The 26,780-nt window shown below is 36.2% G+C and overlaps 1 protein-coding gene across 3 annotated transcripts in view; it reads left to right on the top strand.

The window, feature by feature from the left end:
* The window catches only part of prkd3 (protein kinase D3), a 69,641-nt gene extending 46,389 nt beyond the window's left edge, over positions 1 to 23,252 (top strand). For 2 of the 3 annotated variants that reach the window (XM_049463911.1, XM_049463912.1), the window contains exons 5-20: positions 1,356 to 1,487; positions 3,858 to 4,015; positions 5,335 to 5,530; positions 6,622 to 6,699; positions 6,799 to 6,985; positions 7,417 to 7,540; positions 8,204 to 8,281; positions 12,875 to 13,166; positions 14,433 to 14,485; positions 14,722 to 14,794; positions 14,889 to 14,995; positions 15,470 to 15,631; positions 16,505 to 16,603; positions 16,995 to 17,262; positions 18,752 to 18,837; positions 19,384 to 23,252. In XM_049463911.1, the coding sequence (XP_049319868.1) occupies positions 1,356 to 1,487; positions 3,858 to 4,015; positions 5,335 to 5,530; positions 6,622 to 6,699; positions 6,799 to 6,985; positions 7,417 to 7,540; positions 8,204 to 8,281; positions 12,875 to 13,166; positions 14,433 to 14,485; positions 14,722 to 14,794; positions 14,889 to 14,995; positions 15,470 to 15,631; positions 16,505 to 16,603; positions 16,995 to 17,262; positions 18,752 to 18,837; positions 19,384 to 19,557 (2,267 nt within the window). In that variant the 3' untranslated portion in view covers positions 19,558 to 23,252. The remainder of the gene's footprint in view (positions 1 to 1,355; positions 1,488 to 3,857; positions 4,016 to 5,334; positions 5,531 to 6,621; positions 6,700 to 6,798; positions 6,986 to 7,416; positions 7,541 to 8,203; positions 8,282 to 12,874; positions 13,167 to 14,432; positions 14,486 to 14,721; positions 14,795 to 14,888; positions 14,996 to 15,469; positions 15,632 to 16,504; positions 16,604 to 16,994; positions 17,263 to 18,751; positions 18,838 to 19,383) is intronic. The other variant, XM_049463913.1, reaches the window with a different exon arrangement.
* The last annotated feature ends 3,528 nt before the right edge of the window (positions 23,253 to 26,780 follow it).

Raw genomic sequence — 26,780 nt, 5'->3', positions numbered from 1 at the left:
CCTTCAGCTGTGTTACACATGCATCATCATAGTCAAGACCTGCCAAGGCCTCCAGGTAGCAGTGGGTGGGTGAGGAACATGTATTCTAAATGTTCTGTTGCATCATGTGAACCTTTTTTATTGCAGTACTGTGAAACTCCTCAATTTAAAGTACCATATTTTTCACAATATAAAGCGCACCATCAATAAACGTGTTTTTTGGTGTATTTTCATACATAAGACACACTGAATTATAAACTACATTTTAAGTCCGCCTTATAGTGTAAAAAATATGTTATGTCAAGAAATGTTATAAAAAGTATATTCTGTAATGTTTATACCAGTTGATTAGGCTTTAAGCTACAACTATCCTACTTGGGGAACTATACAGTCCAGTCAGAATATTATGTCACTGACAAGTGGGTGGTATGTTTTGCCTGTTGTCCTGTTTTGAGTGGATCAGACACAGCAGTGCTCCTGGTGTTTTTAAAAACTTTGTCCATTCAGTGTCCACACTATTGGACACTTCTGCTATTAGATACAGAAGCTCATTTGTTGCTGCGCAATAGTTTGTGTTGGCAATCCTCTAGTCTTTTTTCAGTTCTCAAAGTGCAGTCCATGCATACCAGCACAACATATACTAACAGACAAATACACCAACAACTTCTACTTAATAGCTGCTCTGTGGTGGTGCTGTGGGGTCCTGACCATTAATTACTCTATAGAACTACAGTTGTGCTGCCAATTGGGCAGAGAGAGTAGAAAATGTAGAAGAAAGTCATACTAGATCATAATATTCTGACTGGGCTGGGTATGTATTTTCACACTTACTGAATGTAGGTCAATCCTATAACAGACCACCATAGGATAACTGCAAACCAGATATAATTTGGGTAATGAACAATAATCAGGACAGCAGTGACAGTGGCAGTGTGTGGGTTATCTTTGGCACACTTCAGTATCTCTGCTAGGTTGAGAATAGTGTGTGAGACAGTACATGCGTGAAATTGAAGTCATGAAACGGAAGTGGTGGATCACAACTTGAGGCTGAGCTTGTTAAACCAAAACACACACCATCATTTCAGTTGGTTATTTCCTGGATTTGTGTGAATCATTGAGCTGGCCTACTTTACTGTTAGAATTTATGTGTCTGCACCTTTTTCCTCTGAAATCACTGTTAATAAAGTCAAACTGCATTAAGAGAAACAAAAGCATAGCTGTTGTAATTTGTAGTCTCAAACAATAAACATTTTTTTCTGTGTTCTGTCTGTCATTTTTCCTTTCGTTCATGTGCTGTTTTGTTTAGTTCCATCTTTTTGGAGTTTTCAGTCCATTCTTTTGGTTGCGTTCTGTTTTAAGTTCCATTTTAATTGCAGCTCAAGCTACAGTGGAAGATTTCCAGATCCGGCCTCATGCTCTCTATGTGCACTCGTACAAGGCCCCTACGTTCTGTGACTACTGCGGGGAGATGCTGTGGGGACTCGTCCGTCAGGGCCTCAAATGTGAAGGTAATGGATACATATTTTTTTAAGCTGTATTTTTAAACTTTGCATATTTATGTTTAATATTGAACAGTCATGGTAGTATTTGAGTGCAGTTCAAAATGTGTCCAGTAGACAGCAGCAGTGTACAGTTGACTGCGCAACTGCAGGGTGTAATGCATGTTGCTTACTAAATGGTACTCTGATTATGAACATTATACTTGACAATAATTGACAATAATTCAGTAATATTGTTTTTTAAAAACAGTGATGTTCTAGTTTTTAATAAAATTAAAATTTACTGCATCTGTCACTGACTGATATTCATTACATTTTATAGTTTTTCTGCGACATTTTTCTCGTCATATTGATATGGAAATAATTTTGTACTGACTACAGTCAAGAACTGTATTGTTATATAAATTTTGGCCATAACTTCCACGGTAACTTTCTGATCTAAAGCTTTGTTTTTGTAAATATTTGTGACTTAACAAATATATTGGGATACCAACATATAGACAACCACTGCTAAATGCAATATACCTTCTCGACCAGTATAAAAAAAAAACAAAGCCCCAATATCAAATATATTGGATTTGTGTTGTTCTAGATTTGTTCTTTTATTTTTTTAAGCAGCTATAAATTAATAAACCACTGATGTTGTCATGTAGACCGCACCATCTTATTATTCCCATATTTGGCACTTTAGACTGTCCTCTTCTGTGACAAATCCCAATTATGTTTTGTTGGAGATAAACAAATCTGTGTATGGAGGCACCGTAATCAGCGGCACAAGCAACTATCTGTTTTTACATTACGTTTACACTACTTTTCTGATTACACATACTGCAGTGTGCTATTCCAAATCAGTGTGCTACAGCAAATCAATGCTTATCCTCATGCTGCTGCCTTCCCAAGAGCTGTCATGTTTTGTTGCACATGCATTATACATGGCGTCTGTATGTGTAGCTCAACAAATATGACTGAGAGTTATATACCCACATCAGCCTTAATCTTTATTATAATGGTTACCAGGAACAATAAATGAGTGTATATATCACATACATATAAAAACAATCCATTCTCAAAGTGTTAAATTAATGCATCAGATCACAGGCTGCTTCCACACCAGAGCAGCAACCCTTAAGTGTTTCCTAAAGCTTGCATGCTAAACACCCTGATTCAGTGTTTCTGGCAGACGGCACATACTCAGGCACGCGCTGTCGTGCTGCACTGGCCCCGCGTCCACTCCATCCAGCCAGCTTTTGAAGCTGAAATCAGGGGCTTTTTTGAATGGAGCCCAGTGTGTCTATGCCAAGTGTTGGATGTGGCCTCCAAAGGCCGCAAATCGAGCGTTTGCTGCTGCTGCCGCTGTAATGAGTTAGGCTGATAGATACAGGCTGCTGCATCACACACTTTCTCTCTTCCTGCACACTCTCCTGAATATGCCAGCAAAGCAGCTTCTGATCTATATATTTAATATACAGTCTTAAGTCTCACTAAAGCCATATCTAAATGGTTTTGAATGTTATGTTCTACAGAGTGATATTGGAGTGCAGATGTTTTAGTCTTTATTGAGATAGCAGATATGGAGCCCTCTATTGGACATTTAGGATAACAAGATTGAACATACAAAGGACATATACAAGTCCACTCACTGCCCTTTTATGACTTATAAAGTGTTTTTAGTTTTTTCTTCATGTCTTTTTCAGGCACACTTATACTTTTTGAACCCATTGTCTTGTAAAAAAAAAGCCTGCTGGTTAACATTAATGTTCTGTGATGAAGTAACACCCGGAGAAGCCTTAACTTGGGTGTATTGACTACAATTTCTCACAAATTCCTATTGTGTCTATTTTGTTTACCCTGTATTTACTTACTATTTAACTCTGTATATTTAACAGCTTTCAACAAATAGTCCAAAAGTCTGAGGCTTTTGAACTGCAGTTGAACCGGATCATGACTCAGTGGATCATTTGGTGTGTATTGTAGTTTATGGGATGTTTCACACCTGCTCTCTTGGTTAGAACCAAACTATCAGAAAGAAAAAATATATATATACACATTAAAAAGGACCTTAAAATGGTTGCAGACATTACAGTCTCTACCTCCACACTGAACATATTTAGAAGCATAAAATAGCACTAGTTGGTGTTTGGGTTAGTGGTGTTCTTCTAAAAGACTTTGCATCGCTCTGTTGTATCAGCACCAGAGTAACAGTTTGAAGTCATTATGCTACATATTTACATCATGCAGTTTTGTATTTTATTGTTTTACAGCTGTAAACATAATCACAAGAAAATAACTCTGTTGTGGACTTATCCTGATGCCACACCTACATGCGTGTGAGTAGCTCATTATGTAAAGTACGTGTCTAACATGTTGATGTATTCTCAGGTTGCGGGTTGAACTATCACAAACGATGCGCCTTTAAGATTCCTAACAACTGTAGTGGAGTGAGGAAGCGGCGACTGTCTAATGTGTCTCTGCCGGGTCCCTCGCTGTCCGTCCCTCGCCCCATGCCAGCAGAGCATGCAGTGGTGAACCTGGATGAGGTGAGGAAATCATGCCCCAGGTTTTTCCAAGTGATATTTCAGAGAAAAAAAAACATTTAAAATCAGTTAAGTCTGCATTGTTGTTCAATTAATGAACATGTAAAAGTTATGTGATAATATTGGTAGTCATTTAATTTGTAAATGGACACACCAAATAAATTATTCTGGAAAAAATGAGTGCAGCCTAGAGCTGAAAAACCATTGTCTGTGTTGCACACCTCTATTTGTATGTCTAGTTTAGATATACACACATCCTTAAAAAAATACATATTCTAAAAAAAGAAAAGATATATGTGTATTAGATTATTAAATGGCCTTTTTTTAATTTGCTTCAAACATTCTTCGATAATGTGTTATTTCTTTTACAAAAGCTTGTTTTTATTAAATTAATTGGGCATGAAAATCTGCCATAAAAACGATACGTGTCCACTAGCACTTTTCTGTGCCGGGTCTCTTGGCTAATCATGTGGGTGAGTCTGTGATGTTTTTGAATTGAAATGAATCCACAGAAGTAGGTTTAATATATTTAATTTTTAATCAACCTCATTGTAATCCATATTTCTGGAAATCCATATTCCGCCATTTTCGGCTGCAGTTGTATTTGCCTGTTCTGTGTGTGTGGTGCTCGTATGTGTGTGGCGCTGCAGCGCATTCTTCCCCGATTGGCAGTGGCCGTATACATTTGCATAAAGTTGAGCTTTGCTGAGCGCTACAGTGTTAGTGGACACATACTGTAGTGCTGTATGAGTTTATACTGATTTTCACTTACATATGCACAGTGCTGTATGTGGGATTCCTAGAGCGAATTATTTTGTAATTACAAGGTCACTGAGACATTGCATATCAGCTGCCTCCTTTCTCAGTTACACAGTTATGTCAGAAAGAAAACATGCAACAAATGAAGAGAAGTGAGCCTTTCATAATTGTCCATTAGTCAAACCTTGTGCAACTATTTGTCTGGAATGAACCCAGTGCAGAGTATGTGCTTTTGTGTTCACCCTTATGAAAGGTCATTGGAAATGGAATTAACTTAATCAAATTAAGCTTTTGTGGATTCCTTTCTTTGCTGTTCTGTTTTATTTTTTTTTCGTTACTTCGAAAAGGCTGAGTCAGGTATTAATAAAGCAGCACAGAATGTTTGTATTTGGTGATATTTTAGCACTTAACACAACTTCTTATGTATGTGACAAACATTTTAACTACACCATTCAGAACATCTGTGGAGCAGTATGGTTAAGGCCCTGCAATAATAATTTGTCTCCAGGTTGTAAAGATTATATGTCTTTTCCAATCCTTCTTTACCCCTGTTGAACTCTCAGCAGCAGCGCTCTCACCAGGAGGCGGGGAAACGGATCCCGTCCTGGAGTGGCCGGCCCATCTGGATGGAGAAGATGGTGCTAGGGAGGGTTAAAGTGCCCCATACCTTCGTTATCCACACCTACACTCGCCCCACTATATGCCAATACTGCAAACGCCTGCTCAAAGGCCTGTTCCGCCAGGGCATGCAGTGCAAGGGTGAGCCTTCGTTTATTTTAATGCTGGTATCTTACTGTATTTTTGGAAGGGGGTAATCACACTTTCTCCTTTAGACTAAGCTTTGAATAGTGGGTATTTAAATTTAAATAAAATAATCAGAATAATTCTGTTATTTTTTTGGTGGTGTCAATTGCTTAAATTAATTGTGTGAATCATTGATTTTAATCATTTTTAAAATTGATTAATTTTTTGGAAGTAGGACAGTAACAATGCTGTAGTGTGGTTTAGTCCTGGCAAACTAGAGCCTATTTTTCTGCTGTATTATAATATCGAAATTTTGATGCTTTTTAAACTAGAATATTGTAACGTGCTGAGTTTTAATGGTGGAAATGAACGCTAGTGCGTGTGTGTTGAGCATGTGAGCAATAACTAGTTGCTGATGTTGCAGCCTGAATAGAGAGAATTTATTTTGAACTGAAACTTTTTTTATTTATTTGTTTAAATGTATTTATTTTATAACTTTTTTTATTTTGCCCTTTATTTGACAATGATGAAGGTTCAGTACACACACAGTTAGGGACAATCTAAAATATAAGAAAAAAATGATAAAACTGGTGTTACTGTGATTATTAGTACTATGTCTGTAAGTGATCTGTCCCGAAATATAATTGATAATATATAGAAACAATCAAATGCCCTGAGACATACTTCTATTATTAAAATATATCCAAACTCCATCACTGGGAACAAGCATTGGTTTAAGTCTCTTCTAGGACCCTCCTTTGTCTCCTGGTTCATTGAGAAATAAATCATGGCATTAAAGGAAAATGTGAATTTCCAATTTACATTGTCAACAATGATGGTTGTTAAATAGCCGTGTAGTGAAGAAAACAATGTATTCAGTGGTTATGCATAGAATCCCTGGACAAATAATTGGAAGCTACTACAAACAGTAAATAAAGTAGTTTTTAATTGACAAATAATTACCAATAATATCATACCTGTTCTGAGCAAATGAGGACTGGGATAAGTATGTAATTTATATCACGTGGACCAATAGTGTATGCCTAGAACATATAAATAAATGAGGAATCATTTGCTTACATAGTTTTTTTCTTTTCCCCCTGCAGACTGTAAATTTAACTGCCACAAGCGATGTGCATCTAAGGTACCAAAAGACTGTCTTGGCGAGGTGGTCTTCAATGGAGGTACAGTATTGTTGTTTAAGACTTTCAGCACTTTTTTGGTTTCAGCTTTGGAGTTTATTTTCTTTGTTAATGCTGTGTGTGCTGTATCTGTTCTTTCAGAGCCAGCGAGTCCAGGTCCAGATTCAGACACAACTATGGAAGTGGACAGCAGTGATGTGAACAGTGAGAACAGCCGACTCCTGGATGATTCTGAGGAACCCACTACTCCTGATGACAAGATCTTTCAAGGCTACCCCTTCACAGACCAGGAGAAAGACGAGGAAGCTGTGAAAACTCCTCAGATCAGGTGCGTATATGCTGATAGATGATTAACTTTATAGACAAATATTTTTAGGAGACATCAGTTAAAAACAGATGTTCAGTTCTGAAACCTTGGGTGTTTATACCTATTCATCCATTCACTCCTGGTTGTATTATTCTTTTTAGATGTGCAGTTTCAATCAGAATATTTTAGCATTTTTGTGTTCTGCTCATTCACAAGTCACAATATGTCATTGCTGTTACATGAATGACAAAAAAACAGTGACATTCTGATTCCTGATGTGAAAAATGTGATCCTAGACAGCATTTACTTAATTATGTATTCTGACTAAATTAACTTAATCTGAAAGTTGTAATGAATGACAGGTAAAAAATGATTACACTAAATTCTTCTGCTGTGTCTTACCTGCAGTCAGTCCGCATGTTCTTTTTCTCTATTGTCTTGATTTTCTTTAGCCCATCTACAAGTACTAATATTCCACTGATGCGTGTGGTACAGTCTATTAAACACACCAAGAGAAGAAGCTCCACTGTGGTGAGAGAGGGCTGGATGGTTCACTACACCAGTCGAGACAACCTGGTAAGATCCCCTGAATAATTGCTTTTATTCTCACCTACATTAATGGTATATAGAAGATGGGAAATTATCTTCAGAAATTACATCTTATTCCTTTATCATGCTTACTGAGGAAAAAAAGCAGAGGAATATAAACAACATTTGTTTTTCATTTTAAACATTAACACCTCTATTAAATGTTTGATATGGCAATTTGTAGTACACTCAGAACATAAAACACAAATACATAAAAGAAAAATGTATATTGTATAAAGCTACATATTATGAAAATCTCAAAATTATAATATTTTGAAATTAATGTTCTTACCTTTAACAAAATTCACCAAAATCCCTTAATTTACAATGGAAAATAACAATGGCCTTTAATATATATCTTTTTTAGCCTAATATACCTCTCAGGATTGGTTGAGATTAAAGTCAGGTTCAGTTTAACACCTTTTTCAGTAGGATGTAATGTCTTAAAATATACTCTTCCAAAAAGTTAAACAGAACATTAAAGGGTTAAAATTAATACAAAATTTTACACAGAATGAAAGCAGAAATGTGTTATTTAAATCCTGGAACTTCTAATTTTTAACATGTACCATGTGAACATGAAACATTGTATTAATATTAATTATTACAAATAGTCATTCATATTCATTCATATGTCATTGGTTTCTTTAGAGAAAGAGACATTACTGGAGGCTGGACAGCAAAAGCTTGACCCTGTTTCAGAATGACTCAGGAGCCAAGTTCTACAAGGTAAGAGACATTTACCCGTTATTATAATTTGCTGGTATAGGTCAGACATGCACTGTTCAACAGACTGTTCAAAGGACAGAATACATCTTAACTTGCTTTGTGTTCAGATGTGGGGTCAGTGGAGTAATTGGCACAGAATGCCCCCTCCTACACTGCTCTGGTTTCACATTATGTGATGAAAAATTTACTGTAGTCAAAGTGGAAGACCCATCAACACTGTCTTAGTCATAGTGCATGTCAGGTCACTGGAGGCCTAGTTTATTACCAGTGAATGTCATTCAGTTAACTTAAAAACTGTCAAGGTGTTTTAGCTACAAATGTGTTTTTTTATTTGAGTAAACAGTGGGGAACTCACAGGGTCTTTTGTCCATCTGCTATAGACCTAAAGATTTCTTCTTTTTTTTTTTTTTTTTTTTTTTTTTTTTTTTACAAGTACTGTAAGTAATACACTCTTAGTTTACAGTTAAATTGTGGTCAAAAAGAAACTGTCTACTCAGGAGTTTTCCTCTTACTATGGGTCTGTGGGATAGTGTGCAGTATGAAAGTTTTGTGTAGCAATTAGTGAATGTAACCTAATATGCTTAAAATGCTCATCAAATTCCAGTTCCTGATTGGATGGAGTAGTTTACATGCGGAGGTGGTGAAATATAATTTTACTACAGAACTTTGTCTATTTTATACAGAAAAAGAAATCTGAACATTTAACAAATTAGAAATCATTTGAAAAATCTACAGTGACTTACCTAAAGCTGCCAGCAGCAGTATAGCCTTTCAAATCATTTAATCAAGTGATACACGAACATCTGTAACTTCTGTTTCATGTGGCTTCGCAGGACAGTTCCAGACATGCGCACTCTGTCCTCAGTCAGCTTTGTACCCATGTGACTTTAAATTAAGTTGACATACCAGCTCAATCACAGTAATCTTCTTAGAAACAAAACACACACACACACAAAATATTTAGAAATCAGGATAAAATAGTTTTTTATAAAAGTTTTTGCACTCTGTTAAAAAACACTATTGTGCAGTCTGTAAAAATGTCTGACATGGAGCATTCGGTCAGGACTAAAATCGCTAAGAAACGTGATCTTTACTTTCATCCCACAAGGAAACACGAATCCAATAATAAAACGCGCTTATGTTCTCCTTGCCTATTTTTATTAACATATTTGTATTAAAATTAATATTAATAAGAACTTGAGGGTTGTCTTGACCGGAAAATATTCTTACCCGACTGCACTTGTGACCTAAAATTAGTTAGCTAAAGCACAGTGCAGAACAAGATTAATATTTACCAGCTAGTAATACTGACTTCAATTTGCTACAAATTAGATATTTAGGATTGATATCCCCCCAACCAGTTAGCACAACACTTGAAATGCCTTGAAAACCACCATAAAGACTAAAGTTTTAGATGCAGGACTAAAGGAATGAAAAAAAAATGTCTAGAATTATTTCAGAATTTCCAATTCTTTGGCTTACATTGACTAGTTAGTGTAAATGTTCGTAATTAATTATTTATCATTTAAATATTAACACAAGTAAGGCCACAATTCACTATGCTTTCTATGATAATAGTGCAATTTATTTGTGATTGTTACTAAGAGTTGAGCATGAAATAAGATATATTTTTGATTTTGCAGCTGAAGTACCATCATGCTCTCAGTATAAGCTTGTGTGTGGAAGCATATAAGAGGCAGGAATGAACAAACTGGCACTATTGTGTCAAATTAGTCCTAAACCTTTTAATATATAGCTGGGTATATGTAATTACACTTTTAAATCTCATAAATGTAAACTGTTGCATTTAAACACATGTTTCTGCCTGATTTTTAATCTCCCTGTAGAGCCTTGTTAAAAGCAAATGACAGACTGGTCTATGAGGCTGGTCCTCATAACAGCAAGTCTACTAGAAGCAGGGCAGCTTGGTGTGTGTTTGAATGTGGTGGGTAAAACGGGACTCATTTTATCTTATGATTATGCTCGATTAATGATATTGAGAGCTCTGTTATATGCGATATGTCCTTTCACATGACAGTTGTAAACACCCACAGAAATATCTAAAACCATCACAGCTTCAGAGTGCAGCACACACGCCGTGTTGTGGGCAGCCCCTGTGTGTTTACGAGGGAACTCCAGCGAGTCCCTAACCTTTCTTCAAGACACCCAACAGCGTTTCTCACATGTAAAACCAAGATTATGAAAGCCCACACTTTAGACAGGCGTGAGTATGCAGACCACTTCTTTAACCCGTAGAGGTCTGGAGGTACTGCTGTTTTGCTGCCTGTTTCTCCATTTAAAGGGGCGATTTAAGTGGATGTTCTTAGTCATTTTCTTTATTTTCATTCCAGAATGTTAAATATTGACCAGTGTTTTTTATTGAAACATTGATCAAACTTTCATATAGTTTTTATTGTGTTCTGATTATTCATGACAGGTCATTGGTGTTACTTCCCATTCTTTTCACCTTCTGCTAAAAACTGAGAACTCTGCAAACCTTGTGCAACTTTAGAAATCAGTGATATAAATGTCATAATTTCTGACAGTTTTAATTATCCAGCAATTAAATCACATATCAGTGACACCTAAAAGTTATGTGCTACCTGATAAGTGAAATTAAAAATAAATGTATTATATAAAAAGATCTAGTATAGACTTTGATGAACCATGATCCAACTTAGCTTTTTATAAAATATGATACAGATTTACTGTTAAGACCAGTGAGTGAAAAGCTCTGTTGAAAATATATATAACACATTTTATATAAGTTGAAAAATATATATATTTTTTTACTAATAATGTTTAGTCAAATATAAAATTAGTTATATGGTAGATGGATGAAAATATTTAATGTGGAAAGACGAGGATAGGGTGGTACTGTAGATTGTACTAAAAGGATGTTTGAGGATATTTTTTGGCTCAGACACAATTTCAGCTATTCTTTTATTATTATTATTCTTATTCATGTGCTTATTTTATTCTTTCTGGTGGTCATATGTCAGTCACGAGCTGAATGGCTGCCTCTGTTTCATACATTTGGAAGTCATAGCATGCTCTTTTGAAGACGTAAGCCCTATATTTTTGGTTTCTCTGCCGCTTTTATGGGGTATGGGGGCTTCAGTCTTGTCTCCAGATAAATGCTCCTCGCTTGTACCACTCCCATCTGGTGTGTAGTGACCACCCCCAGCACAGCGGTCGCTGGGTGTGTGTGTGTGTGTTGCTGGTTCCAGTCTGCCCTGGTTCATGCACACGCTCTTATGCATAGGCGCACACTCGTGCACACTCACTCAGGCTTTTTGGTGTGCTGCCTCCATGTAATCATGGAGTACTTCAGTGGGCTAGGTCATGTGGTACACATTCTAACCACAAGCACTTGATCTGAAGCTCAGAGGAGACCACTATTGGTTGCAGCTACCGTTTCTCTCTTTCGTTTGAGACAGAGCTGTGGGCTGAAAAAGGGGGACGGTGTTTAAAAGCCTGTCAGAAGCAGATCTAGCCTCATTTGACTTTGAAATGTCAGAAGGCATATAAGGCACATGAGCCTATGCTGAAGCACAAGCTTGAATAGAATGAAGATTCTGGACTCTGTGCTCCCAAAGTCTGTGCTATACTCTAAGGATCTAAAGGTATGATTTGGACTTTGAAGAATGTTCTTTAATTTATTTTTCAGGAGGTTAGTTAAACGTATCCAGTAACTTTCCTGGTGTAGTATAACAGATATAGTGAACATTGACTACAAAACTAAAAATAATTTTGTGTCTTAGACTAACACAAGGCTGTGGTTCTGATTGAATTAAAAAGAATTATTGCTGACTTTCACATTAATGGGTCAAAAACATTAGGTTTTTCCAACAGGCCAGTTTGAAAAATTGTAAAAAATAAGGGAGTATTAATGTATTAATTTATTAATTTCCTAAATATTAACTTTTTTCTGCAAGTTTTCAGCATATTTATAAACAAATTGTTTGCATTACGGTACATAGAGTTTTATAATCCTTTTTTTTTATTATAAAATGTTACAGTTGCCTTCTTACCCATACTTAAATTTCTGTCTCTATCAGCAATTAGTATTTCATGCACAGAGATTAGATAACTATTTTTGGATTTTTTTTATTAAGTTTGCTGCTGTTATGGTGTGAATAACATTATATTTTGACCTTTAAAAATATTTTAACAATAACAGAAAAATTACAGTTGAAAAGTTAGTGAATACATAGGTCTTCATTTTATGCATTTTAACCATTTTTAAATGAAAATAGTCATACAGGCATCACATCATTTATCCTAATACATTTTTTTAGTTATTACCATTTTATATACAGATAATTTAGCACATAACATGATTACTTGAAATGTTTTATAAAAAAAAAATCCCCAATTATTCCCATTTTCTCTCAATTTAGCTAGGCCAATCATCCCTGTTTATTTAATTGATATTTACTTTTTGTCCTTTTATTTACTTTGTTAAAAAAAAAAGTTAATACTAGTCAGTACTATAGGGATATATAAGGTATGTGTATGATTTTGTGAAATGATTTCAAGTCATCATTTTGACTAATGTTTTTGGACCTTATTTTTCTCGTTGATTCGCAGGAGATTCCTTTGTCAGAGATCTTGCAGGTGGAGGTGGCGCAGGACTTCGGCAGCCTTGCACTGGGGAGCAATCCACACTGCTTTGAGATCATCACTGCTACTATGGTTTACTATGTGGGGGAGAACATGGGTGGCCCTCACCTTCACATACACAATCCCACACTGGCTGCTTCTGGGGTGGGCCTGGAAGTGGCCCAAGGCTGGGAGAAGGCCATTCGCCAAGCCCTCATGCCTGTCCCAGTCACACCTCAGCCCAGTGTAGGCAATGCTGCTGGTCAGGGCAAGGACCACAGTGAGTACAGTTATGTTAACATGCTTAAATGTTATGTCTCTTATTAGGCTTAAAATGTGTTTTAAATTACACCACAGAAAACTTCTAATAACCTTAACTACTAGTACCTATAGGAGTAATGACCTTATATAACCATATATCCATGGTATAATGTAGTTCCTTTTTGTGATGACAGAACTCAAATCTTTCAGGAGTTTAGTCCCCTTTAATGTTTTGACCATTTGATAAATTATGAACTATATTTTAAAGAATAGTAATGGAAATGTATTAGTAAAAAGTGTATGAACCCTGGACATTGCAGATTTGGAGACTGGGCTCTACCCTACGCACTCTTTTCCAAGCCATATTAACAGGATTACTCTATTTTCTAATGAAATTTATGGTTGATTTGTTACTGCCTTTAATACTCTGATGCACCTCCTTTTAATTGCATTGACAGTCTGACATGTGTTCGATTAAATAGGTTAGTTAGTGCTAAATAAGAAACACTTTTTGGGGAAAAACTGCACTTGCAATTTATTTCACTTAAGACAAGAGGCTCAAATTTATAGAGCATGAACTGAAATTAAAACAGCGGGGGGAAAATAATCACTGGCAGATGGACATACTGCCCCCCCTGTCTAGAAAAACTTTCAGACTGAGCAGCCACGCACTGGCCATGCTGCACAGCACAGCACCAAACAATGAAGCGCTTAAGTAAGAGTGCAGAACAGTTGATTTTTTTTTTTTTAAACTGAAGATGGTAGGGTGAAGAAAACTGACAACATAATTATCTAATATGTTCAGTTTGTAGTTTGAAGTAGCTTCTCCTCATTCATCACCACAAGAGTTTCTTGGGCCAGCTTACTCTGGGTGAAAGTTTTCATTTAAAACCATGGAAAGAAAAAGTTTTGGTGCTGTGATGTGGCACCTACCATATCAATTAGTGTCAAAAAAGGCACTATTATTATCCTTTATAAAATATATTGTACTTCTAAATGACCATATGCTGCCAGGACCGTCTATGTTGAGATTAACCCGTGGAAGCAAACTTATTTTTGATACTAAAACTGTACTAATTTCAAATGTTACAAAATCTTAACCAATTTTAACAGATGCTAATCTCACTAATTATTTGCAGGTAGTAGCCGATTTAGTTTAAATGGGGTTTCTATTTGCTTTAGTATGTCAGATGGTTTACTGCAGAGATTCTGCATACTTGTTCTGGAAAATCAGGAAAAAATCATTTTAAAGAATTTTTCTCTTCTTTTTTGTGTACTTCAACAGATGAACTGTCCATCAGCATTTCTGTATCCAACAGTCAAATCCAGGAGAACGTGGTGAGTTTGTGTTTCACGGTTACTATTGCTCAGTTTACCACAGTCAGTGTACAGTTATTATTATCTCACTGTCAACCTCACACTTCTACATTTTCTGTGAAAGACCTCACATTGAACATTAACAGGTTTTCCTCATCATTGAAAAGAGGAAGATGGAATTATGCAAGACACCTCACTACAGATTTACTGATAATGGAATTTTTTTTGGTGTTTAACTGTCTTTGCTTTGGTTTTAGGACATCAGCTCTGTTTATCAGATTTTTGCTGATGAGGTGCTGGGATCAGGCCAGTTTGGCATTGTATATGGAGGTAAGATTACAGGCCTTTTTAATTGGAACTTTCATTGTATTTAGATGTTCTTGATTTGAATGATTAAAACAGATTATTTGATTTGTGTTTAAAGGAAAGCACAGAAAGACAGGCAGAGATGTGGCAATAAAAGTGATCGACAAAATGAGGTTCCCTACCAAACAGGAGAGTCAACTGAGGAATGAAGTAGCTATATTACAGGTAAGATTGTATTTCAATAAGATTATAAGGAAATATCCAATGCTATTTGGCAACAATCTGTAATTATCAAAATATTGTTCAGATGATTGCAGGAGATAAAAGTTACAATCATATTTAATATGATTACCAGAAAACAGGATAACAACACAATGGCAACTAAAACAGATGAGTCGAATCAGAGTCAGAATGCCAGTAGAACCAAACAAACACAAAGGGGTAACTAGAGATAAAATCAGAACTTCTGATGATTAGTAACTTGCAATACACAGAAAATATAATTGGTATGTAGTTGGTAATACTTTGCAAAGATCAGGTGAAAACGTATATATACAGTGAGCATGATCAGAACCGAATAAGGAATATGGGTACTAAGTAAATGACAAATGTAAGAATAGTTCCTGAAAGGCTTCTTATCTTATTTGCAGTTGTTTAGTGTTGTAATGACATCAATGATCAAAATGTTCGTCTCTATAGAACCTGCATCATCCTGGCATTGTCAACCTGGAGTGCATGTTTGAGACCCCTGAGCGAGTGTTTGTTGTGATGGAAAAGCTGCATGGAGACATGCTGGAGATGATTCTGTCCAGTGAGAAGAGTCGGCTGCCTGAGCGCATCACCAAGTTCCTAGTCACACAGGTTCACCATTTACTCATCCAGCTCTTACTCCATTATTTGTTGTTTTGGATGTTCAACTCTCATTGTAATTCCTGAAGCATGTTTATTCTGCGGCAGTATTCTGATGGAGGCTGTGTTTAGAGTAGTCTGGATCTCATCAGGAAGCTAAAGCTCAGCTCAGCCCTGCTACAGCACTGCAGGCTGATTAGAACTCAGGGGCCCTTCAGGGGATAGAGCAACAGGAGCTCATCCATTAGCTATGGATCTGCAGCCTCCAATTAGCAGCCACAGAGCAGCTCTGATGTGGGTAGGAGCCCCCTGACTGTGTACTGATGGGTGTATATTTCAATGACAGCAAATGGTGAATTTAATTTCCTCAGAATGTTTTGTTGACCTGATTTTATCTTGTAAGAGAGTCAGCATTTAAATTCAACATAAATTGAAGTTTATTACCTAAATACTTAAGCTCTTTCAACGAATAACCATGTTTCAGAGCAACAAATATTTTTATTTTTAACAATATTCTCCTCAGCTTGCAAATTAAAAAAAATGGATACTGTCAAAAATTTGGATCACAAAAAACAAATATAGACCAATCACCTTTTGAGCAGTATGCTAGTTCCGAGTAGCTTTCTCTGTGTGCAAGCTACAAAATTAGCCCCATTACTGCTGCTTTGTTCATTGTATTGCGCTGTTGCGCTCTGCTCACAGACACAGTCTTCGTCTCTGACTGCCTCTACTAGAATACATTTAGGTAAACATAACGGCCAATACTGAGGCAAAAAAGATCTTTTTTTTTTTTTAAACTGTACAATAAATTGATAGTGTGATTACCGCCATAATCATTTGTCTAGGTTGCACTTAGGCTTATGTTGCTTTTTTTCCCCCCCACAGATACTGGTGGCTTTGAGACATCTGCATTTCAAGAATATTGTTCACTGTGATCTTAAACCAGAGAATGTGCTTCTGGCCTCTGCAGAACCCTTTCCTCAGGCATGTCTTCATTATCATTCACAAATACTTGTCATCATACTTACATGCCAAAGTGTCTAAGGTAGCAGCAAGTAAATCAGAACCACATGTGAAAACACCTGTATGTGTTGAGAGGTTCTCTTGTAAGGGGAAAAATTTATTTAACTCTTGATTAAAGAAATAAGTAAATATTCTGCTACTAGCTTGCTGATAGCTACAAAATTGGTGGTTAAGGTGCAGCCTGTACGCTAAGTAAATTTTAACAAAATATTAGTTGAAATTGATATGTATCATTTTGACCATCTGTTGATTTTTAAGAATTTTTAAATACAATTTTTAGAAGTATTTATTAATCACTATTAGACGAGCATTCCTTTTCATGAGACTAATCTGGACATTCATACCTGTTCAGGTGAAACTGTGCGACTTTGGTTTTGCTCGCATCATTGGAGAGAAGTCCTTTAGACGCTCTGTGGTGGGAACCCCAGCGTACCTGGCCCCAGAGGTTCTACGCAGTAAAGGCTACAACCGATCCTTGGACATGTGGTCAGTGGGAGTCATTATCTATGTCAGCTTGAGTGGAACATTCCCCTTTAACGAGGATGAGGATATTAATGACCAGATCCAGAATGCTGCTTTCATGTACCCACCATTGCCTTGGAAGGAGATATCTACAGAAGGTCAGAAAACATTTATACTACATTTCTTGCTATTATACTGATAAAAGCCCTATTTGGACTAGATCCATTTTACATGGGGAGGTGGAATCATGTAATTATTATAGGACATTCTCAGTGATTTTATTGAATGGTTATATGGTTATATGAATACTGTGTGATTTGACATCTAATCATATATTCTTCAAATCCTGGGGGGAAAAGAGATTCTGGGAGATTTAGGCAAATCATCACCGTGTATATAGCATTAGCCTATAGCCCACATACGTGTTAACACGTAGATACTAATTTTCAAATTAAGTCATTAAGTTTTTTTTTTTTTTTAGTTTTTTTTACTATTTTACTTATATCATTACTTATAGTGATAAATAGTATAAGTCATGCATCTTGAAATTTTGTCAAGATAACAGCAATGTGTAAATTGAGAAGCCACTTCCATCTCATTTATGTTGTGTTGAAATTTCTTATTCATTGCAATTCGTCATAATTTTTACAAATGCCCTGTAGTAAAGTGACATTACTACCATATCTAATTGTAAAACTACAAACTACTGTCCAAACAGGGCCTAATACAACCAATACAGTACAAACAGTTTTACATATTATGTAAGATTTATAGTAATTCATCTAATATATGTATTTTATATATACTTTCTATAGCATTAATAGAGACTGTCTTTTGTTTTCCCACTGTAGTGAGTTTAGCTGAAATTTATTAGTAGTCTAGACCAGTGCTTGTCTAGACAAGGGATTAACTTTTTCCTTGTAATACAAAATGTGGCTTACCACAAATTTTAGCTGCTGAGTAAAGAACACATTTGTTTTAATATGGCCACTTATTATTATGGTGTGAGACACACACCATTAAGGTGGATAAGATGTTGGACAGATGAAGTAGAGATTCTGACCACTATGGGTATAAGCTAGAGATGAGATTGGTGTGATTCATATATCACACTCAGAAATGCAGTGTAAACGTCTACAAAAGGTCTAGAATGTCTGGTTTGAATATTAAGGTTAGTGGGTAATTGCAGTGTGCTGAGTGTATTCTGAAACAGGCAATCCTACAGTAGATGCTAAGTGCATGTCAGACAAGAACTAGGCTGCACACCCGCGTGTCTGTGCACACCACAGCCTTAGACCTTTAAGCTGTAATGAGTCACTCACTAATTCACCCCTCTGCCCACCCTCATAGGACCCCACCAAAGAAAAATGCACACGTTTTTACTTTCTCTCCTTCCTAATGTCATGAAGGGTTACAATATGACATTAAAAGAGAACATGGAAATTTACACTCAACACAGTTTGGTTTTGATGAGTGACTAATTGATACATTTAGAACAGATTTACCAGGTGACATTTCTTCATCATCTTAATATTTCTACACTTAGTCAGAGCTGCTGACAGCTATTTTTCAGTGTTCTTCGTGGTTTAGCATTTAGTCATTTTGATCTCAACTGAAGATAACCAGTGCCCTTTTTTAACCCCACAGCAACAGATCTCATAAACAATCTTCTACAAGTGAAGATGAGAAAGCGGTACAGTGTGGACAAGTCTCTCAGTCACCCATGGCTGCAGGTTAGCACAGCATTCTGTGTACATGCTTCATATACTGAACACACACACACACACACGACTAATATGTAACATTCACTATGGATGTGATTTCTGCCAGAGTAGCTTGTCTGTTCACATGGTTAATTGTATCCTGATGTCATTGGTCATAATCATTATTTCACACTTTTTCATGTAAATTAATCACTTTACCGAACTTTTAAAACCTGGTAATGAGTTAGCTGTTTTATTTAGCAATGTAAACACAACACTCTCTCACACACTTACACACAAAGCTGCTTCTCCTTTTCTTCTACAGCTGCAAGATTCGAATTTAAAAAGCAATAAAATATTATAATAATGATAATAAATTTGATTATTTTAATAATATAAAATTAAGGATTATTGTGAGTTAATCAAGATTTTGTAAGAAATTAACACCAAAATGTAATTTAGCCAATCTTATATTCATTATTATATTTAGATCTACATTATTATATGCATTATCATTAATCCTTTATTAAGTCTTGCATCTTTGTGTGTGTGTGTGTGTGTGTGTGCATTGGTCAGGATTATCAGACGTGGCTGGACCTGCGCGAATTCGAGACGCGGAGAGGGGAGCGCTACATCACACATGAGAGCGATGATGCACGCTGGGAGGAATATGCTGATGAGCACAGTCTTCTTTACCCAAAGCACTTCATCATGGCTCCAAACTTAGACGACATGGATGAAGACCCATAGTCACCTTATGTTCTCATACCTGACCGCGTGCTGAGGACACTGCCAGTCTCTCACTAGGAGGCGCTCGCCCCTTAAAGAACTGTAGCTAAAGAGATCTGAACTCTTCAGAGACAGGATGGAAGTGGGCCACTGGAAGGGGCAAGTGATTTAAATCCAGGCAGGATGATGCACTGCACACTAATCTGGAGAACTGGAATTCTGAATCATGGATGCATTCAGTTGATGATTGAGGATTTTCATCAGGTCAGTCCTGGTTGGTGTAGAAAGGACTCTAAATGGCAGTGTTTCATGAGAATGCATTCTGCTCTCTAGCACTGACTACCCTACATACCCTAAGGTGCAGGTCTGCTTTACATATTTACAGATAGATTGTTCTTTCTGTTATTTTCATAGTAATGTTTTTAATTTGAAGAAATGCAATAGGGGATAGGTGTCAGGTGACGTTACAGACCTGGGAGAGAAGAGGAAGGGTGTTTTAATGAGTTTTACTTATCTAAGGGTTATGTTGGCATAGCCTAATGTTTTGTAATCAACTGGAAGCTGCATTTTTTTCTAAGCTGCCTGCAAACGGTAAGCTTTACACTAAAAAGATTGTGAAATTCAGTGAATGCAAGTGCATAAATAATATAACAGTCCATTTGAGAAAAGAACCTAAGCTTAAGAGAAGCAGAAGAGAAACCTTTTGTATGCAGTGCCTTGAAATGAAAATCAGCCCCCTGATTTAAACATTTTGTGGAAAATACATTCATTGTCCTAAAAAAAGGCTGCATCCAGAAGGAAGTGGCAGATTACAATGCTATACGGAGGAAAGAAAAAAGTTTCAGAGGAACAATACAAAATAAAACTTTAGACTGATTTGGACAATATTTATAGAGATAAACTTATAGAAGTAATGTATCTCAGTATAGGGTCAAGACACCAGGTTTGGCAATACAACATGCTAGACATCTTGGTGAGGTGGCACAGACTCCTGAACGATACCCTTGATTGTAGCTAAAAATAATGAATGACATTTCCAATCAGTTTGTGTTCTCATCTTGTAAACTCACATGCTCTGAAAGTAAAATCAACACAATATATTTGGACAGATATTTGAAACTCTAAGGGCTCCATGTTTCAAAACCTTACTCTCACAACTGCAATTAAATTAGTCATGATATATATATATATATATATATATATATATAAATTAAAAAATACAGATATAATATAGATTTTGATTGGAATGTGCAGTGCTGTGAAAAAAAAAATTGGCCTCCTACAGATTTCTTTTGCTTTTTGGTCATACATTTTTCAGATTATCGAACTAACCTAAAACATCAGACAAATATAACCTGAAGGCCCAATTTGAAGAAATTGAGAAAATTAATTGACATCTATCAGTCTGGAAAAGGTTACAAAGTAATTGCAAAAGCTTTGGACCTCACGCAAACTCCAGTGTGAGCAGTTTTTCACAAATGGAGAAAATTTCAAACATTGTTGAACCTTCCCTGGAGTGACCAGCCTACTGAAATTACTTCAAAAGGCAAAGGCAACTCATCCAGGAGGCCCCAGTACAACATCTACAAGAACTGCAGGCCTAACTTGTATCAGTTAAGGTCAATAATAATGATTCAATAATAAGAGACTGCTGACCAAAAAGAACACAAAGGGTCCATTTACCAACAAAAATCTTGATTATCCCCAGGTCTTTATGAATATATTCTGTGGACTGACAAGAAAAAAGTGTGTCCCCCATTACATCTGACATAAAACTAACACACAATTCAGAAAAAGTATATTATACTGTCAAACATGGTGGTGGTGTGATAGTCTGAGGCTGCTTCAGAACTTGCTGTGGATATATATATATATATATATATATATAAAATCTAGTATGATTAAAAAAAGCAAAAACAAAAGATATATGTAGGGGGCAAATACTTTTTCATTTTAAGCGGGCTACATTTTACAATGCACTGAAAAAATATTTTATACTACACCAAGATTCAAAAATTGTTAATGTAATTTTTTTGTTTGATCGGCCTCTACAGATGCAGTATTTGTCTTAAAAATACAATTGATTCTCATCAAGGCAAAGCTTTTATTTAAGGTAAATCAAATACAATTTGTTAAATTCAGTTATATGTAATAGATCTTATATTTGAATTTTAGGGAAAGCCAAGGTGGAAACCAACAAAGCATTTATAGTGGACTGTTAGATCAAAGTCTTTTCAATCTTTCAGATATAATACGACAAGATAAAAACTAATAAGATATGATACTAATCTCAGTCATTTAAAACCACATCCTGATTTCATTATCATCATTATTCCCCAGAAATTTGAATTGGTCATTTAAGTAGTTTAAGTTGTTACTAAATGCTAACAGACCATCTCACTGTCTCTGTCTGTAAAGGGGATTTCTGTTGTGCACTAATCTGTGTCAGCCATGCTGTGGACAGTCCTTTAAAAAGCACTACAACTTGTGAGCCCAATTTTTCACCATGTCAATTAAGCACATCTGTGTAACAGCTAATAACTGCTATGCAACCTGGTTTAACAGTATTATACTACTATCTTTTCCTCTTCCTGTGGGCTGTATGCCAGAACTGGAATATGAATGAAGCCTTCATTTCAGTCATAAATACTGAACTAACTTCAGTAGAGGTCTGTTTTCACTCAAACAAGTACCATTTATGGTGGGTTGCACCAACAAGGGTTACAGGTTAAAGTAATCAGAGTTTAGAGCTTAGCAATGATTCCTAAATACAGGTTTCATTTTAATCAAGTTTTGTTTCATAACTTATTTTTAAACATGGATGAAATTTTTAAGATAAATATTTAATCTATTTTGTGACTGAAATATCCCCCCTATTTTTTAGATCACTATTAAGTTAATTAAGACATTTTTTCCAGAGTGTCTGAACTGTAAAGTGGAATAAGAGCATGATTTATGTGCCCTTGTACACTTTCCCCAAAAGCACTTTTAATTTTTAGTGAACAGCATAGTTCACTACAAGAGCTGAATTTTTTATTTTATTTTACAGCTTACAGTGCAAAATAGAATTCAGCCGTTTAAACAGTCTGCAGTTGTTATGCTCGATTGGCCTTTTTCCTAGACATTAACATGTACTTGTGTACATTGAATAAATATTAGCAGATATTACAAAATACAGGATTTATTTTTTTACTAAGAACCAAAAAAGCTTAAAAAAGTGTTATATAACATTGCACAAAACATTTCATGTACTGTGATGTGACTTGAGCTTGTGTAAATTGTAATGACAAAGCTCAATCCCTGTTCGGGCAACCCACCCTCGTGATGTGACTATAAGATGTGGCAGTATAAATATACAGACTCATCGTCCTTTGTTCTGCGCTGTGAGACAAAATGCATGCAGTGAGGCACAGTTAAGATTTCCTATTTATGAATTCTGTCTTTATCCAGTTCATTCAGCTTAACAGTCACACTTTCTTATGAAGGTTTACCATAGTACACAATATGGAGCCATATAAAGCAGGCTAGTCAGCCTGTTTTAAAAGTTTGCATGAGATGGAAGCTTTTTTCTGTCACTTTTGTTCTTTGTAATCTGGGAGAAGAGGGCATGGTTGCACCTCTGTATCCTTATAACAGTTACTTTATGTTGCCGCTGGATTGGCAGGTGTGAGTGTTTTGTATATTTTAGTACATAAACAAATAAATGGTCTACTTCATGTGTGTCTTATGATGTTTAATTACACATCTACAGCGGATGGATATGTATAAACGCAGAATCTACAAAAGAACACTCATTCGAACACTAAAATAACAAACAGCATATTAGCACTGTGCTAAATTTTAATGACCGTGGTCTGAGAAATAATCTTTTGTTATGCACAGGGCTGTAATATTCACAGAATTTGATTGTATATAATGGCATCATTTTTCGATTAGATTTTGTGTTATGTTTTTGACAAAGCTGGATTCTACAGCAAGCTTCATCTTAAAGTGATGGTCTGTATATTTGGGGGATTTGAGGATTTAGAAACCTCTTAATTATGAAAATGTGTATTTATTAGGGGTGGGAATCACAGGGCATCTCATGCTGATATTATCACAAGACATTGGCCATGAAAACGATGATATCACAATACTGTAATATTCAATATAGCAAAAGACAATACTCTATAATACTAATATAATAAGATGATACCTTCTTATTTACTTATAAACACATGGAACACTAATCTTATTTACACAAAGATGAAGGTGATGATAAACATTAACCAAAGTGTGGAGGAATCCAACAATACACAGTTCAGGACATCTATGACAGTATCCTATTGATAGATATTCCTTCTACTTCTTATAGTGTTTTTAATAGAACAGTGAATTTGTGTGTGAAGGCACTGTGATCAGCTCAAAGATCCATCCACAAAGCCTGGTGTTCTGATGTTAGGTGCAAATTTGTACAACGCCAGATCACCTTTAATCTTTAATACAGGCATTTTAACAGCCTAGAGTTACATTAATAAGGTCCTGCAACCAGTGGTCCTACCTTTATAAGTGATTTATTATAACAGTCTACTGGTTGGGGATGTGTAATTACAGTTTTAAACTAAAGGTGATGACATTAAGCGCTTTCCATCAGGTCTGATCAGGTCACAAGCACACCGCCCCTGGAGTGGGTTTCTGATGTATAGTACATGATGCTAGCGTATGCTGCATGCGTGTCACTGTGTCTGCTAGGTTAAGTTAACTGCTCCATAATAGTGGCACCACACGTTAGATGCAGTCTGCAGCAGCTGGAGGCAATTGTGTAACCACTGGCCATCAGACAGCACGGCTCACCCCACAATACTGAAAAGTAATGAGAGAGAGGAGAATGCCTGCCGCAGTGTTCACCACTGGCCATGAATATATGTCAAGGTTTTTTTGTTTTTTTTTTTACATAAGAAAAAAAAGCTTCCTAAGAGACTACTTCATTAAAAACACTGCAATCAATACTGTAATAACTCAAATAATTGACAGAATAGAACCACTTCATAAATCATACTGCAGACATGCAGTTAAAGGATATGCTACATAAGCTTGCAACACCACTAGAGAAAAATGTAGGTCTACCTTTTCACACTCTCAAAAGGCCCATTTTCTATGTTTCCTCTAATTTACGTCGTAGCTTCTGGGGTCCACTTGTCATGTTTGTGCGGTTTTGTGTATTAAAAGCACTGTATTAGACTGTGTTGGTTACTGAGCCTGTGCAAGTTGAGAACATTTAAAACTACTGCCAACAAAGCAAGCTCACCACACGGAGCATACTGTAAGATGTGTAAAGAAATCTCACAACAGTCCAAAAAATGACCTTACAGGACCTACAAGGACTGGCACCAGGGCAAAGACAACATCTGAATTCAAAGTTTATGCCATGTTTGATTTTGTGAATGTTTTGTGCAACAGCTTTTAACCACTAGTAATTACTACCAAGAGCACAGAGACAATTATCTTCATTACGGAAAATATAAGACTATTTGTACAAAGCCTAAAGCTGAAATATCACACATATGAAAGATTCCTGCTTGGAGGAGTGAGACAAAAAGCCTAGTAGACAGTTATAAGAAAGTTATAAGAGGTTCTTTCTGCCAAATGAGGAAATTCCAGCTATTGGTGCATAGGGTGTCCAAATTACACATCAGGGATTTAATATATATTTTTTAATGTTTAGGAAGATATTGGTGAATGAATATTATTTACTGAGATCAGCTGAAATAAATTGTTCTTTATTTTAAAAGCAGTCTGTGCTGAAATTCTTTCAATCCCTTCAATCTCCATTTTTGCTGTCCTTTACACTGTAGTACAAATCATAAAATAACAAACCAACAGAAATGCTCTAAAATTGTGACAGAAAACAGAGAAGAATTTTGTTACTGAATGGTATGAACCTCAGAGTAAACTGTATGTTTATTTAGGAAGTGGGTCTTTTTGGCAGAACTACAAAAACTGTGCATGACTCCATCATGTTCAGTATAATACACAGAAAGAACAGCATTTATTTCAAAGTCTCTCAACATACTAAACATGACTGTTGCTTTCAATTGAGTAGAGCTTCACTCCGGTCTCATCAAAACAGTGGCAAGAAACGGGGGTCCACCCACCCATCAGATTGGGATAAAATAAAAGGACGTGTAACTGAATCTGAAGTGGTTGAGGAGGGGTCTCAGCCACATCCCCTGGGCCACTAGAGGCTCAGAAGGAGCTGCTTTATCTGCTCTTTCTTTAAATGGCTTAAAGATGTGAGCCATGCAGCATGGCCTGCTGATAAGTGTTCATCTTCAGGAGAGAGGAAAAAGAAAGCAGACAAATTGGCTCCTGCCCCATTCCATTACCAGAGCTCATGAAGTGAGGAGAGCTTTGGTTTATATCATGGACCATTTAGATAAGGAGTGGGCTAAGACTGAACTGGTCCTAGATCAGCAGTATGAAGGCTCTCTGGATGATCTACATTGTGCCATCAGGCTCAACAAATCCTTTCCAAGGTGAATAAAATAGTTCTTTGGAGCCATGTCAAGTAAGAGCATAGTTCTTAAAAAATGGAAACAAAAGAAATTGTTTTAAATATCCTTAATATACAGAACATTTACAGACTTTAAAGGCTTCTTAAATGATTCTTTAATTTGCAGTGTTTTTCAACCCTGGTCCTGGAGGCTTAATGCTATACGCATGTTAGGCTATGTTCAGACTGCAGGTTTCTGTTGAGGAGACTGTCCACACTGTGATTTGCAAGTGAACAGACCAGATGTGTGCATTCAATCTGGATACAATCTGAATATATCAAATGTCAGATTTGGTCTGGCAGTCTAAACATAGTATAATAAGTACTGTGCCTGATTTAACTCACACACTACAACTCTGAAAGAGATTGTTAATGGCTTTATTAGTTGGATTAGGTATGTTGGGGGGAAGAGTGGGACAAAATATTAACAATGTGTTATACTGTATTGTTTCCCTTTGCAATACCTTATCAATACACTTAACTAAAGTTACTGCTTCACTACTGCGCAGGGTGGAATAGGTTAAACCTGCGATTAAGAATACTGGTTGCCAAAATCTGTCTAAAAAAATCACCAATAAATCCATAATTCCTGGTATTTGCTTATTTAAGAGTATTTTATCATATTCAGTAACAACAGTACTGTGAAATATTGTAAAAATTGATTTGCGATATATTGAGTATCATAGAATCACAGTAATGAGATATTGTTATC

This window comes from Astyanax mexicanus, chromosome 14, assembly GCF_023375975.1.
Source record: "Astyanax mexicanus isolate ESR-SI-001 chromosome 14, AstMex3_surface, whole genome shotgun sequence".
In the NCBI taxonomy this organism is placed as follows: Eukaryota; Metazoa; Chordata; class Actinopteri; order Characiformes; family Acestrorhamphidae; genus Astyanax; species Astyanax mexicanus.
Note: the sequence above shows the minus strand (reverse complement) of the source record. Positions and strands in the feature narration are given on the sequence as shown.